Raw genomic sequence first — 14,523 nt, 5'->3', positions numbered from 1 at the left:
CACACTATGTGCATAATTATTGAACAGACAACAGTGGCTGTTATTCCTATACATGAAATTATATATATATATATATATATATATATATATATATATATACATATATATACACAATCATGTATGTATAGCCTCTGTATATACAAATATACACATCCAATATCAACATCTGCCCACGCCATTCTCTGTCCGTAAAAAAATAACCTACATTCATCTTTCCGATGTAAGAAGGATCCGCGGTATGAAAACGATTTTCCAACCTTGTGACAGGCGGATATCCGGAGTGTTGAGTCAAGAGTGGAAACTTGGATTGAGATTTTTGACCAGTCGTTTCGCCAGTTGTGACTAGTGGCTGCCACGTGACACTCGTATGTCACATGTCTTGAAGTGTTGGCTGTGGCGAATAGAGGTAGCCTCTAGTGTTAAAATGTCTGTGTAAAAAAGGTAGCCACAGTATTTTTATCAACTTTTAACATTTTGATATTATATTTTTCTAGTTTAATACTTGCAATATCTGGGCCTTTTTTTGCAACAATATTTAAAGTTGAATGTTTGATAATTGCAATAGCTAGGCCCTTTAATGTAAAATCCAATACTGAATTGAATGCTATCGAGTGTACGTCAAACTCAATCGAACTTATTTACTGACTGACTACAACCCCTAAATAGCAATGGCTTTAGAGATTGAAGACACCGTGAGGTATCTCAACATTTAGAGATTGACAGAGGGGTCGTCCATAAATGACGTCATACTCATAAGGAGGAGGGTGTCCGCAATTTTGTGACTGTGTGTGATTAGGGGGATGGGGTGTTTAGATAGCATGACGTCATGCTTTTGCATTGTAAAAATTAATGTTAGATTACGAAGTTTTTAGGAAAAAACGTATTTTGTCTCTTTTAATAAATATAAAATGACTAAAATGCACTGTGTTAGCGGAGCTCAGTAAAGATTTTAGAAAAAAAAATTTCATGTTTTAAGAAACATTCAACTGCACATTTATGTTTTGGGATGGGGAGTTGGTTGCTTGTAGACTGAGGAATGACATCATTAAGGGCAAAGGGTCTGGCTTTTTTTGTAACGATGTGTGTGGGAGGAAAAATCGTCAAAAAAAGCGTGACTTCACTTATGGATGACCCCTTAGCACCAACAGAATGTGTAACTTTGCAAATAACTTTTTTGTGTGTTGATGTTAAAAATGTGTTTCGTGGCAACATAATGCTAAACGCCCTTCCTTATTAAACAATCTTATGTCACGCAGGCCCAAAACCAATGCTAATATATTGCTAAGCATCTAAAACTAAACCTGTTTATAAAAAAAGCATGTTGGTTACCACTGGACTCTGAGGCTAACTGTTGATAGGTTCACACATTAAGATATTCGAGCTACCCTAGTATGGTAACGGGTAGAATGGTGTTGGGCATTGCAGTGTGGAGTGTACCACTTCAAATGTGGTAGTCCTTACCTAGGCGAATTGTGTACACAATGTGATAAGAGGTTGGGGTGACGAAGGAGATGGCACTGTGAAGTGTATCACTATCTGTCAAATGCTGGTATCTACCTTGGCGAACGGTGTACACAATGAGAGATTCCAGTTATTACAATGTGATAAGGGGTGGTGGGTGACGAAGGGGATGGCACTGTGGAGTGTAGCACTATCTGTCAAAGGGTAATAATCTCGACTTTAACGAACTGAGTGTAACAATTTCACACGGTACGATATTGTGATGAGGGATTAAGGTTTAAGGGGGGGGGGAGGTGACGTCCGCTATGGCGTTATATAGTGTGCTACTATCTGTCAGAGGGTAGTTTTAGTAATCTCAACTTTGACATACCGTAAACAAATTCATACAATAAAATAATGGGATACGGGGGGAGGGGGGACGTCCTGATTGGCGAAATAGAGTGTGGCCCTAGCTGTATAGATGATGTAGTGTCCACCATGTGCCCCATTGTCTAGTTGTGTTCACTGTTAAATTGTTCTCAAGAAAGAAGTCTCAGCTATACTAAAAAGTCAACGACACATTGAAATAAAACCCAACACATAAATATAAGGCAACAATCATTTATTTTTTTTTGCACTTTGTAACAGAATATTTTAGTTTGATTTAAAATAGTTTGAACTTGAACTCATAAACAAAACTTTGATCAACAGATAATTGAAAATATCAATTGGAAGGCTTCGTTGTTTATTCTGGAGCATTAGTGAAACTTTGATTAATTAAATAAATTAAACTTTAATCAACGTACAATTCTTTATGTGAAACATTTTATCAGTTATAACATTTTAATAATTTACAAGTTGTCTAAGGTTTTAATATTTACAATTTGATCTTTCTGCTATAGCATACAACACTTCACGATCTTAAACTTTTTTGGGCAATTTACCCCATATCTTATCATAGAGTAAAACACATTTTAATAAACGCTATATGACCCGTTGGTCTACTTTATTTAATTATTGTTATAAACAGTTTACTATCACAATTACCGTGTTGGCTAACTAGCATATTATATATATATGTATATATATATATATATATATATATATATATATATATATATATATATATATATATATATATATACATATATATATATATATATATATATATATATATATATATATATATATATATATATATATATATATATATATATATGGATAGATAGGTAGATACTAGATAATAATCTAAAACTTTAATACCGTAACAAGCATATTGAAATCAGTTTAGCGAATTTAACTAACTTGTGCACCCTAAGGTCAACAATTACCATAAAATCAAGGCTGAAGCTTCATGATATTCTCTAATGTTCTTCAGTAGTTAGATTTGTGTGTCTTCCTCTCAATAAATTCATTCGAACTAACTGTAGACAAAACCCTACGTTTACGCAGAAGTTAAATATGTCTGATCACTAATGTCTAGAGCCTCCCTGAGCACAGAAAAGTCAAAGTTGTCATCCAAGCTGCGAGGTTCCTGTGTTGACGACAGAGGATCCGTCGGAAGATACGGCAAATCATCTTCCAACAACGATGCTATTTTTTCGTCCAGATCGTCAGACGTCTCATGAAGAAATAAGAGTTTGTTTTTAAATACATTTGGAAGATGCAAGTTTTGAATCCGTGTGTCTCTACCTGGTTTGACGCCGATGGTTGAGGATAAGGAAACGAAACTTAATTTCTGTAGAGACAAAGGCTGGGAGGTTAAGTTCTCCAGAATGGCCAGGCACTTGGTGTAGCCAAACTCTCGGAGGTATGTTTGCAGGCCAGTTTCTCGCGATAAACCGGTGACGTCGTATACTGTAAAAAACGAGATGTCAGTGAAGTACAAAGCAATCTCCGGGTTGTCACACATCAAAGCGAACATCAAAGGCGTGAACCCGCCTTTTGATTTTAAACGAATGCTCCGGTAAAATTGTAACTCTTTAGAATCGACCTCCACTGGGGGTAATCCAGCGCGGATTAATTTCTTGACGAGTTTGTTTTTACCGTGATGGATGAAGGTGTGTATGGCTTTACTGTTGACGAAGTTTGCGTTCGCTCCGTTGGTGAGTAGACAATCGACGCAGGAGTCATGGATCTGATCAAGATGTGAGTCGTTATTCAACAAGATGGAAAGCGCTGTGTGGTTTTCTAAAGCGTTGATGGCGTTTACGTCAGCGTTGGCTTGAATGAGGAGCTTAATAGCTCTTATACAGCGGACTTGTGCAGCCAGCATTAGGGGAGTGAACCCGGATTTGTTTACAACATTTACATCTGCACCGGATTTGATAAGTAACTCTAAAATATGGGACATCTTTCTACAATGCTGCAAGGTTTCGTTGTTATTAAGTTCAGTCTGGGCAAGGCGGATAGCTTCAAAAACTAACAACAAAGCCGTGTCTCCCTTCTCGTTTTGGATGTTGACGTTGGCGTGGTTCTCAATGAGAAGTTGGACCATGTCTTTATCACCTGAAGTCACAGCGTCCATTAATGCCGTGTTTCCCATCGTACACCTCAGGCTTGTGTTGATCTTGTACTCCAACAATGCCTGTGCGTTTTTGGTGTGCTTAGCAACGACAGCAAAATGCAATGCAGTTTTCTTGTCCGTGTTTTGCGTATTGACATTCGCCCCGGAGCTTATAATATATCTAATGACATCCGGTTGTTCAGAGGTGAAGGCCGCGATCATCAGAGGAGTTTGTTCGAGGTGGTTGAACACCTCAAAGCTGACGCCGTATTTCACGAACATTTTAATGCAGGTGACACACCTGCAGTCTCGGGTATCACATGACTTAAGCGTGTGTAGCAGAATCTTCACGCCATTCGAGATGGTCAAGTCGTGTCCGTTGAAGATGTACAGCTCTGATAGGCACGTGTGGGGATCGACGAAGATGGATTTGATGAAATCATAATTCTGCAACAACATGGCTTGAATTCTTCTGCTCCTCGCTGATTTCAGCAGCTCCGGGCTTAACTCCAGAATAGCTAATCCGGTTGCCGTTTTGTCGGTCTCGATTAAAAAAGAAACGATATCGTGTTGATCGAAATCCACAGCAGTTTTCAGCGCCTCTTGAATGTTCGGCTTGTCTTGGTGCTTAAATATCATCTCAAAGCATTCCTTAGTACCGTTTCTTATAGCTGTTGTTAGAGCATTATCATGGTTATTTTCTGCATTAACACCCGCGTTGTACTTAAGCAATAGACCCAACAGATCGCAACGACGCATTTCTACAGCTAGCATCAACGGTGTGGTACATTGATCAGAGTGGGGTAAATTGAATTCTCTAGGCTGATATTTACACAACAGTTCTACAAGGTGACTGTTTCCAGTGCTGACCGCTTGAAATAAAAGATTAACATTTTTACAAGTCCCATCAGTCGTTGGTTGTAGCTGTCTTAAAATAGCTTCAGCTAAATATAAATCCTTCCTAGTTATGGCGTAATCGTCTTTCACGAAAGAGTCAATAAACTTGGACAAGACTTCACGCAGTGCTTTATGGGAGACCCCAAGACGAAGAAGATATTCCGTTCTTTCAATATCTCTTTCAAACACCGCGCGTTCAACCTGAATCGTTCTATCAAATTGCAAAGCAATAGCGTCAAGCTTTTCCAGCATTTTCATAGTTCCCTGTTGACTGTGAACACACTCCGCATCAGTTAGACTAACTCTTTCTTCAAGTTCTCGTCCACTGATGTACTCAGCTTTGCTGAGGAGAAGTACCACCGCGTCCATGTCTAGAACCTGTTTCGCTCGTTTTAAAGCCGTGACGCCATTTCTGTTCTCGTGATAAAGGTTGATCTCCGGCCGGCTCAGGAGGAGCTTCAGCAGACTTGATGAACCGGATGTACGGATGGCTAGGATTAGCGCCGTGTCCCCGAGTTTGTTGAAGGCGTTCACGCATGCGCCCGCCACCAGAAGCTTCTCGACGATATCCGTAAATCCTTTAGCGGCGCTGAGTATGAGAGGGGTGTTCCCAATTTTGTCACGTGATTCGACATCCGCGCCATATTCCAGCAGGTGCTCAACGAGGAACTTCCGGCCTTTCCTACAAGCGAGCATCAAAAGTGAGCTGAGAAACTGCGTGTTGTGTTTGAGGTCTTGCATCAGTTCAAGGGAGGCAATGGCGTCCTCATACTCGCCAGACACCACGGCTTGTATTAGTAACGTCTCGCGGTTGTCCTCCATGATGGCCATGTTTAGAAAAAAATATATTTCCTAATCCTCGACAGTCTTCTCACACTACGTCTTGATCGATGCCTCATGACATCTGCTTAAAGAAAAAAAATAGTATGAATCAATTAACTGAAGTGGGTAGCTACAATATATTACATAATTTAAGTCAGTTCTAGCAAACTCTGACACATTCTCTTATTTTCTATTTCTAGGCTGGAATCCCCAGATAATAAAACGCCAATACAACATATATAATAAAATAATAAAAACTGAAATGTATTATAATTTTTAAATGCCAGTTAATATAAACACTGAGCTCCGCTTCTCCCCTCCCGCGCAGAGAGCCCCCCCCCCCCCCTCCCCTCCCACAAAACGAACTTGAATTTATGTAGAAAATATATACTTTTACCAGAGTCCGCCAAGGCCCCGGAAACATATTGTCCGCCCCCCACCCCTCTCCCGTAAGTTTCTAGTGTCTCCCCAGGAAACGTTTTAAAAGAAACGTTGATAGCTAGATAGCTATCACCTATATCCTGTTAGCTAGGGCTCCGTATCCTAAGTTTGTCACCCGGCTCTATGTCTACACGATTGTAAACAAATACGTCTCAACAGTGGAAGGTTTTGTTTTATTTAGCTAGCGCGGCTGACACGTCACGTGGTCCCGACTCTCATCCTGCAGTCACCTGCGCCATCTGCTGAGTAAAGTTTCTACTGGTGCGGCTCCAGTGTCGCGTGGTAATTGTTGGTGGTCATTTAATATACAACTTAATGTTAACTATTCGGCAGGTGTTAGTCATGGAAAGGGGGGGGGGACATCTCTCTCTCTCTTTATATATATATATATATATATATATATATATATATATATATATATATATATATATATATATATATATATATATATATATATAGGCCCATATATATATATATATATAGGCCCATAAATATATATATATATAGGCCCATAGATATATATATATATATATATATATATATATATATATATATATATATATATATATATATATATATATATATATATATCAACTTCTGAAATGGTAGAAATAAAACGAGATGACTGCACAGTCGACAACACCCTACAACTTTAAAGTCAGAAATTTTTCTTTTTGGGGTCCATGGGGCGGCTATAACACCAACCCCCTCACACTAACACCCTAACAATCCACCCCCCCCCCCCGTCAAGGACACGGATAATCAGGAAACCAGTCATGCAGTGCGGCAATGTTTAGTGTACGAACCGGGACGTAGAATCACATTGAACGACGGTTGAGCTGTTTAACGTCAGGTAACCTTTGTTGGAGTGTGTTTAGAAATGCTGCATACCAATCTGATTAATCATACAGATAGCTCCATGGTTTGCCGTCTACAGGTCGAGAGGAAACAAAACAAGGATGTTTACGCGGCGAGATTTTAGATTATTTCGAAATATATGACTTGTATTTTTTTAACAAAGCTGATCTCTGTTAATATTACCTAGCCAATATGATGGTCTTAAAGACGGTGTGGTCGAGTGGTAGCGCTTTCGATTGTAAACCGAAAGTCTTGAACTCGGGTCCTGGGCACGAGTTTGTAGAACGTCCAGAAGTCCACCCATCTCTGATGGGTACCAGACTCACGGTAGGGAAAGAAAAAAACCTTCATATGCCGAGATCACAGAAACAGGTGAACTCTCTCTCTCTCTCTTTCTCTCTCTCTCTCTTTCTCTCTCTCTCTCTCTTTATATATATATATATATATATATATATATATATATATATATATATATATATATATATATATATATATATATATATATATATATATATATATATATATATAATATGTTAAGATATGGCGCCAATCCAGAGTTTCTTCCAGGCATCTCTTCGGGGGGGGGGGGGTGTCAGAGCCCCCCCCAAAGAAAGTCTACCGCCCCCCCCCCGAACAAGATGGGCTTTATATAGCAAACATACACTTTTACTAGTGTCTCTCCCCCCCCCCCCCCCCGCCCAAAAAAAATGTTGACCGACCCCCCGAACATTTCAAGTGCCCCCCCCCCCCCCCCGGAGAAAAAAGTCTGGAAGAAACACTGGAAGAAACACTGCGCCTATCTTTGCTCTTTTCCATCCCCCTACACAGAAAATCTTAATGCGCGTCTGCCCACCCCCTACCACTAACACACATTCATCAGAATAATGGGAATCATGTTAAATATAACATTGTAAAAACAAAAATTTGAGGAAATTTCGATTGTGTTGCACTAAAACGTATCAGTGCACTACAAGCCAAGTCTATAATAACGTTGCAGAATTTTTTAGCCACGAATATAGGCTAACACAAAATTTCAAACTTGAGAACGACTTTAGGAAACTAATTAAAGGTAATCATATATTATGAAGAAATCTAGCTAGCAAATGTAGTTTATCTGTTTAAACTGTCAATCTAACGATTGTGGCATTGTATAGAGTATAGTGTATAGAAACAAAGAATTATCTAAATATAGTCTATCATTTTCCAGATCATTAGACTTAGAGTTAGACTAGAAGACTCTTAGTTAATTAGAGGTTAATAGACACTACCGAGCTGGCGAGAATTCTTCCATCATTATTTTTGACAAGGATTTAAAAAAAAAAAAACGTTTTTTTTATTCGACAATTCAAGCGAACGAAAAAAATCATAAAAAATAAAAACTTAAGCCTGAAAATAATTCATACATTAAATATTTTTACAATCAATGTTTTAGAAGTTGATAATCAAGAGAACTTTAAAATATTTTTGAGTTTAAGGCTACATTTCTATTTGTTTTCTCCAAGCCTAAGTTATAACATGAAGTTTCATTTTCGTAAGGCAAACATGGATAGGCTGTACAGGAACTGCGTGATCGAGATTCTGACTGCCCTAATATCATAAAAAGTGGACATTTTAAAAATCGTGTTTAGTGTTACTAAAACATATGTGATTATAAAAGCTCTACTGTCTCCTTTTTTTTTTCCTCCTCCGGATTGGATTATGTTGTTTTTAATTTAATATTTTCAAGAACTAAACAGAATATTTTAAAGTGACAAATGTAATAGTTTCTCTCGAGGCCACTTGGAAATGGAAAACGAGGCTTAACTCGGCCAAGTTGACTTCCAGTGGTATAAATTAGGCCTATAGAAAATTAGCAAAAAATGAGAGCAAATTACTTAACAAAAAAACGAGATACTTTGCTGAATTTATTGTATTACATTCAACTCTATTTTAACCAGTTCGACTAAATTCTACTATGTTCTACCACATTCTATTACGTTCTAGATCTAGTAAAGTCTATTACATTCTACTTTACTTCTACCTCTTCAACCCTACGTCACTTCGTTGTGTGATGTAGTGTCTGGTGCAGAGGCGCAGCGAGGGGGGGGGGGGGGGACTAAATTCTACTATGTTCTACCACATTCTATTACGTTCTACTAAAGTCTAATACATTCCACTTTACTTTTACCTCTTCCAACCTACGTCACTTCACTTTATTCCTATATACACCGTTTTACTCCATGTGTTGTGTGATGTAGAGTGTGCTGTTTGTGTGGGCAGTGGTATGCATGGCGTTTGATGAGTTCTTATATGTGGAGGGCGGGTGTAGTAAGGTGAGGTGTGTGGGTACAATGTGGTAGACATTGAAATGTGGAAACGTAGGGTGTTTTAAGATGTAGTGTATGGGGTGGGATGTGTTTTGGTGTGGAACGGTGTTAAGCGAGTTACATGGCGGGGTATTTCGGTTATGGGTGTTGGTATGTGGTTTGGCTTGTTACGATGTGTGGTTCGTGGTGTCATGCAAGTTGTGATGAGGTTTGATATTTACCTTTTTGTTATTCGCTTCTCCTGTCTCATTTTTTATGTGAAATTCAAATTTATTTTATAATTGAAAAAAAAAATTAGATGTCTTTGAGTTTTTTTGCCAATGTTTATGTTCTCCTAAAGATACCATTTAAAGTTCACACCGTAGCGAAGCACGGGTATACAGCTCGAATCTTTAAAACCTTCTTTTTCACCCACAGTTGTTGGATCTCCGAGTCGCCCACAAACTTTCAAATGTGTCCCAAAATTGCCAAAATTACCCTACAGTTACCTCTCCTGCTGTATCAGCACTACTACTCGTTGTATAACATGGCACCAGATCCTTTAGTTCTAGAACTTCTCCACCAGAAAAAACTGCGGTGTTTCTAACTACAACGTTTCCCAGCTAATTATCAACGGAGTTGAGGCTCCTAGGAACGCTTGGCCATGGCAGGTGTTTATATGGTCAAAGGGAACTATGTGCGGAGGGTCTATCATTGACCGAGAATGGATCTTGACAGCAGGGCATTGCCTGACTGGTAACGACACATTTGTTTTTTTTGGGTGAGGTAGATTTTGAACATTTTAAAACCCCTTATCGAAATGTATCAGAACAACTTGTGCATGCAAAATACGAACGCCATCCTTTAAAATATGATATTGGTCTTCTAAAGCTTAAAACACCCATCGAGTTCTCCGACACCATCCGACCAATCTGCTTGCCAGAAGGCAACATCTGGGACGCCTCGCCCTGTTTTATCACCGGCTACGGACGAATGACCACAAACGATTCCGTGCCGGAAGAACTGAGTTTCCCAACAAAACTTCAGCAGCTACGCGTGGATATCATGAACCTAACTTTGTGCAAGATAATTACCCGGATGTTTGACCCGCCTTATAACGATTACAATGTGTGTATCGATACCCCCGAGAAGTCTGGCCCTTATAAGGGAGATTCGGGCGGACCGCTGAGCTGCTTCAAAAACGGAAGATTTTACCTTGTGGGTTTGGCCAGTACTGGGCCATCGACCCGGGGAATTTATCAAAGTTTTTATCCTCCTATCTACATGTCTGTTCCTTATTTCATGGATTGGATTGGAAATTTCGTCAACTTCAAGGCTACATAAATAAAATGTTCCCTCGGTCTTATAAGTTGTAGATCAAGTTCATTATTTCCAACATTTTTCGTTATTTTCAATTAGTTTAAATGCAGTGGAATAAATGAACACATTTGGAAAAAGATATATAGAGTAACCAAATCAGTGAGTTCTTTTGACTTAATAAATACAGAAACATTTATACAATTATTTGATGTGTCAATTAATTATATTTATAAATTAATTAATATATAGGTCTGTGTTTGTGCGTGTCTTTTTGTCTTTGTCTGTGTGTCTGTAAACACGACAACTTGAGTACCGTTTCAGTTATGTTAACGAAATTGCATATATAGGTATTATATCAATTTTGTGGTTATGTATCAACGTCTGAACGAATTCTGGTAACCGGAAGTAGTACATACACTTCTTGTTTCTCAAAAGCCAATAACTTGATTACTGCTTCAGTTAAGTAGACGAAATTTCACATATATGTAAAATATTTTATTCTCTGGGTTCTGTCGAATTTCGAGTAATTTCCGGTGAGTGGAAGTAGTATTTTACGCTATTTTTGATGTATCAAAAAAATCATAAGGATTTAATTAACTATTGAGTCTCCGTCATGGGCGGAAACTTACGAGCAAAATTTTGAGCACTTTTACTGATTAATTTAAAACTTTTCTCGTAAGTCAAGACTCGAAGACAAAGTATAGTGACACAAAATGTTACTAAATTAGATGATTAATTATTATTTTTTTTTAAATTAATATTTTTTTTTACTTGCTCGTATACAGAGTATAGAGAAAGTATTGTAATCGTGCAGAAAAATCACATGAAATTTTGACAGTTTTCACCGTTTTACACCTCAGTCCTTCATCACATCCGGAGTATAGAGAACTTATTTTAATCGGACACATCCCCTCACACTATCTCCCCGCCTATCCATTTCCCCGCATACCTCTATCCTAAATGCCCTATTTAACTATCCTAAATGCCCAATTCAACCACACGCCTAAATACTAAATTTAACAATACTCTCTAACTGTCAAATTCAACCACACGCCTAAATGCCCAATTTTACCACCTTATCTAAATGCCCAATTTTACCACCTTATCTAAATGCCCAATTTTACCACCTTATCTAAATGCCCAATTTTACCACCTTATCTAAATGCCCAATTTAACCACCTTATCTAAATGCCCAATTTTACCACCTTATCTAAATGCCCAATTTAACCACCTTATCTAAATGCCCAATTTAACCACCTTATCTAAATGCCCAATTTTACCACCTTATCTAAATGCCCAATTTAACCACCTTATCTAAATGCCCAATTTAACCACCTTATCTAAATGCCCAATTTTACCACCTTATCTAAATGCCCAATTTAACCACCTTATCTAAATGCCCAATTTAACCACCTTATCTAAATGCCCAATTTTACCACCTTATCTAAATGCCCAATTTTACCACCTTATCTAAATGCCCAATTTAACCACCTTATCTAAATGCCCAATTTAACCACCTTATCTAAATGCCCAATTATACCACCTTATCTAAATGCCCAATTTTACCACCTTATCTAAATGCCCAATTTAACCACCTTATCTAAATGCCCAATTTTACCACCTTATCTAAATGCCCCATGCAACTTAACTCTCTGGGCGCTCAACAGTGGCGGAGCTAGAAATAAAGGACCACACCGCAAAAAAATTATTCATATTCATACATAAAATTAAAACAATTTACAACAATATGTCATGTGTGTAAGTGCATAAGTGTGTTTTGAAAATGTTTTTTTTTATCTTTGCTATAAGACCTCTTAACATCTAGTCGGTCAAAAGAATGTAAAACATGAAAGCTTTGTATAATAATGGTGTCTCGTGTTATGTTTAATTTTATGTCTTTTTCGTATTTATATTATCGAATTTAAACACATTTCCTTTTTATGCAATGCCATTCTTTAGTAAGTACTTTATAAAAAAATAACAATTGCTTTTTAATTTGTTTAGTACAAATCTATTTAAAGGAGCTTACGAACACCCCTATTCGACTCTTTAAAAAAGCGAAATAAGTCATGGAAGTGGTTTGAACGTTTGCTTATCTATGAAAGAGGACTCGGCTTTCACAGTGGTTTAAAAACAAATGGAAAAAGAATATACAAGAGCGCGGGGGTGGTGTCTATAGAATAAAGATAATCCAACCGCAGCTGCGGTATTTTTTTTTTTTACAAAACAACCATCAAGTCAAAAATGCAAGAAAATATTTTTTTTTAACTATAAAAAATGTATATATGGTCGGCTTTTGGGCCCCTAAATGGCGTCCCCCCCCCCGCGGGGTCTGGCGGCACTGTAGTTCCGCCCCTAAACTCTACTTGATCTGTCACAAGGGTGGTATGTTTAGAAAATGGCACTTTCCTTAAAAGATGGTCTCGAAGTAGTTGTACGTGTGTATCAATGTTAATATAAACTCGTATTTTCTTGAAAAATTATTTACTTCTGCCATGTGGATGCGCTTATAAATTTTTCCTTAATACCTTTTTAAACGGTTTTAAAATGCACCGTGATGTTTCTCTATTGCCTTTGTTTATTGTTCTCTTTATCGGATTATCATATCATATCATTTATTTTAGGCCCAAAAGCTGAAACTTCAAATAAACATAAAACTCATCCACAAAATAAAAAACCTCACCATAGAATATTTCCAATACAGTTATCCGCTATAGAAAAGGTCAAAACAGTGAAGCAGATGACAGTTTTCGTTTTGCAGTTCAAGAGTGACACGGTAAGAATAGGTACAGCTTATTATCCTGAGGTTGGAAGGCATATGCCTAACCGCGGCGATAACCCAAAAAAGCAAACAGTTGTTGTTTTAACTTTCAGGCGTGGTATAGTAGGGTAAAGTTTATTGAATAGACCCGATTTCTTTTATTTTTAACTGCTGTTGAAGCAGGTGCACCCGTACGCAGGTCGATGTTGATTCAAAATTCCGTGTTGAAAAGTGGACCAAAATATTGAACAATTCAGCACGGGCGCTTGGAAAGGACGGAGATTTTTAACCAATAAAAAATGGAGATTAGAGGCACAATAGAGTGTTTCAAGCAAAGCGCTACACATTTTCAATCGTGTGAATACTGTGTATGCGTGTGTAGTCATTTTTTAAACATGTGTAGTCGTTTGTTAAATGACAAGAGAACTATGATGTGGGAAAGCCCAAATCATGTATTTATCATTAAAAAAAAACCCAGAGAGGATAAATTTATATAGTGTAGAAGTTGCAGAACAAAAACAAAATCTCAACGGCGACCCATTAAATGAGAATATGACTAATAATCTTTAGCCACAATGGCGGCTTTTAAGTAGACGCGTGATATAGGACTGACAATGTGAACTGGGGTTTATTCACTACATGATATATGCATAATGTCTATTATTTAGAAATTTTATCGAAAAAAAGATGTTGATTCATAAGATTGTTTTAAGATTATATCTTTCCTATATTATTATACATTTTGGATCTTTATACTAGACAATTAAAAAAAATAATTCTAAAATAACGAGACAATCTAGAATCTATGATCTTGGGGCGGATGTTGGGGGTGGGGGAGGGAGAAAGGTATTTCGACACTGGTCTCCCTTCAGTTTGCACATTCTTCACATACAGACTTCTGTTTTATCGTTTTCATCTCTGGAGGACTGAAGTGTTTTTTTTAGCTAAGTACACATAAAAGACTGGTGGATGTAGGGCTGAGATACAAGGAACACAGGCAGGACTATGAAGTAAATCATTGAGTGTCTATTTTTACTGGGTTTGTGTCTGTTAGGGTCAAAGTCGACCGCCCCCCCCCCTCGAACGAAATGGAATTTATATAGAAGACATATACTTTTACCAGTGTCCCCCCCCCCCCCCGAAAATGTCCATCCCCCCCTCAAAATATATCAAGTACCCCTCCCTCCCCGGAG

General features: G+C 37.8%; 1 protein-coding gene across 1 annotated transcript; it reads right to left on the bottom strand.

Moving 5' to 3' along the window:
• Positions 1 to 2,656: 2,656 nt before the first annotated feature.
• Positions 2,657 to 13,396, bottom strand: LOC131933247 (ankyrin repeat domain-containing protein 17-like). The gene is made up of 2 exons (XM_059290025.1): positions 13,253 to 13,396; positions 2,657 to 5,747 (listed from the first exon to the last, which is right to left on the bottom strand). Exon 2 carries the CDS (start codon positions 5,672 to 5,674, stop codon positions 2,885 to 2,887), a length of 2,790 nt encoding a protein of 929 aa, XP_059146008.1. The 5' UTR covers positions 5,675 to 5,747; positions 13,253 to 13,396; the 3' UTR covers positions 2,657 to 2,884.
• Between the last annotated feature and the right edge of the window lie 1,127 nt (positions 13,397 to 14,523).

This window comes from Physella acuta, unplaced genomic scaffold (assembly GCF_028476545.2).
Source record: "Physella acuta isolate Inbredline_101_S28 unplaced genomic scaffold, ASM2847654v3 ptg002415l, whole genome shotgun sequence".
Classification (NCBI taxonomy): domain Eukaryota; kingdom Metazoa; phylum Mollusca; class Gastropoda; family Physidae; genus Physella; species Physella acuta.
The sequence above is the reverse complement of the archived record's forward strand: the minus strand, read 5'-3'. Positions and strand labels throughout refer to the sequence as shown.

Excerpts from the sequence above, each read along its gene's own strand:
- LOC131933247 (XM_059290025.1), bottom strand. The coding sequence starts at position 5,674 with ATGGCCATCATGGAGGACAACCGCGAGACGTTACTAATACAAGCCGTG.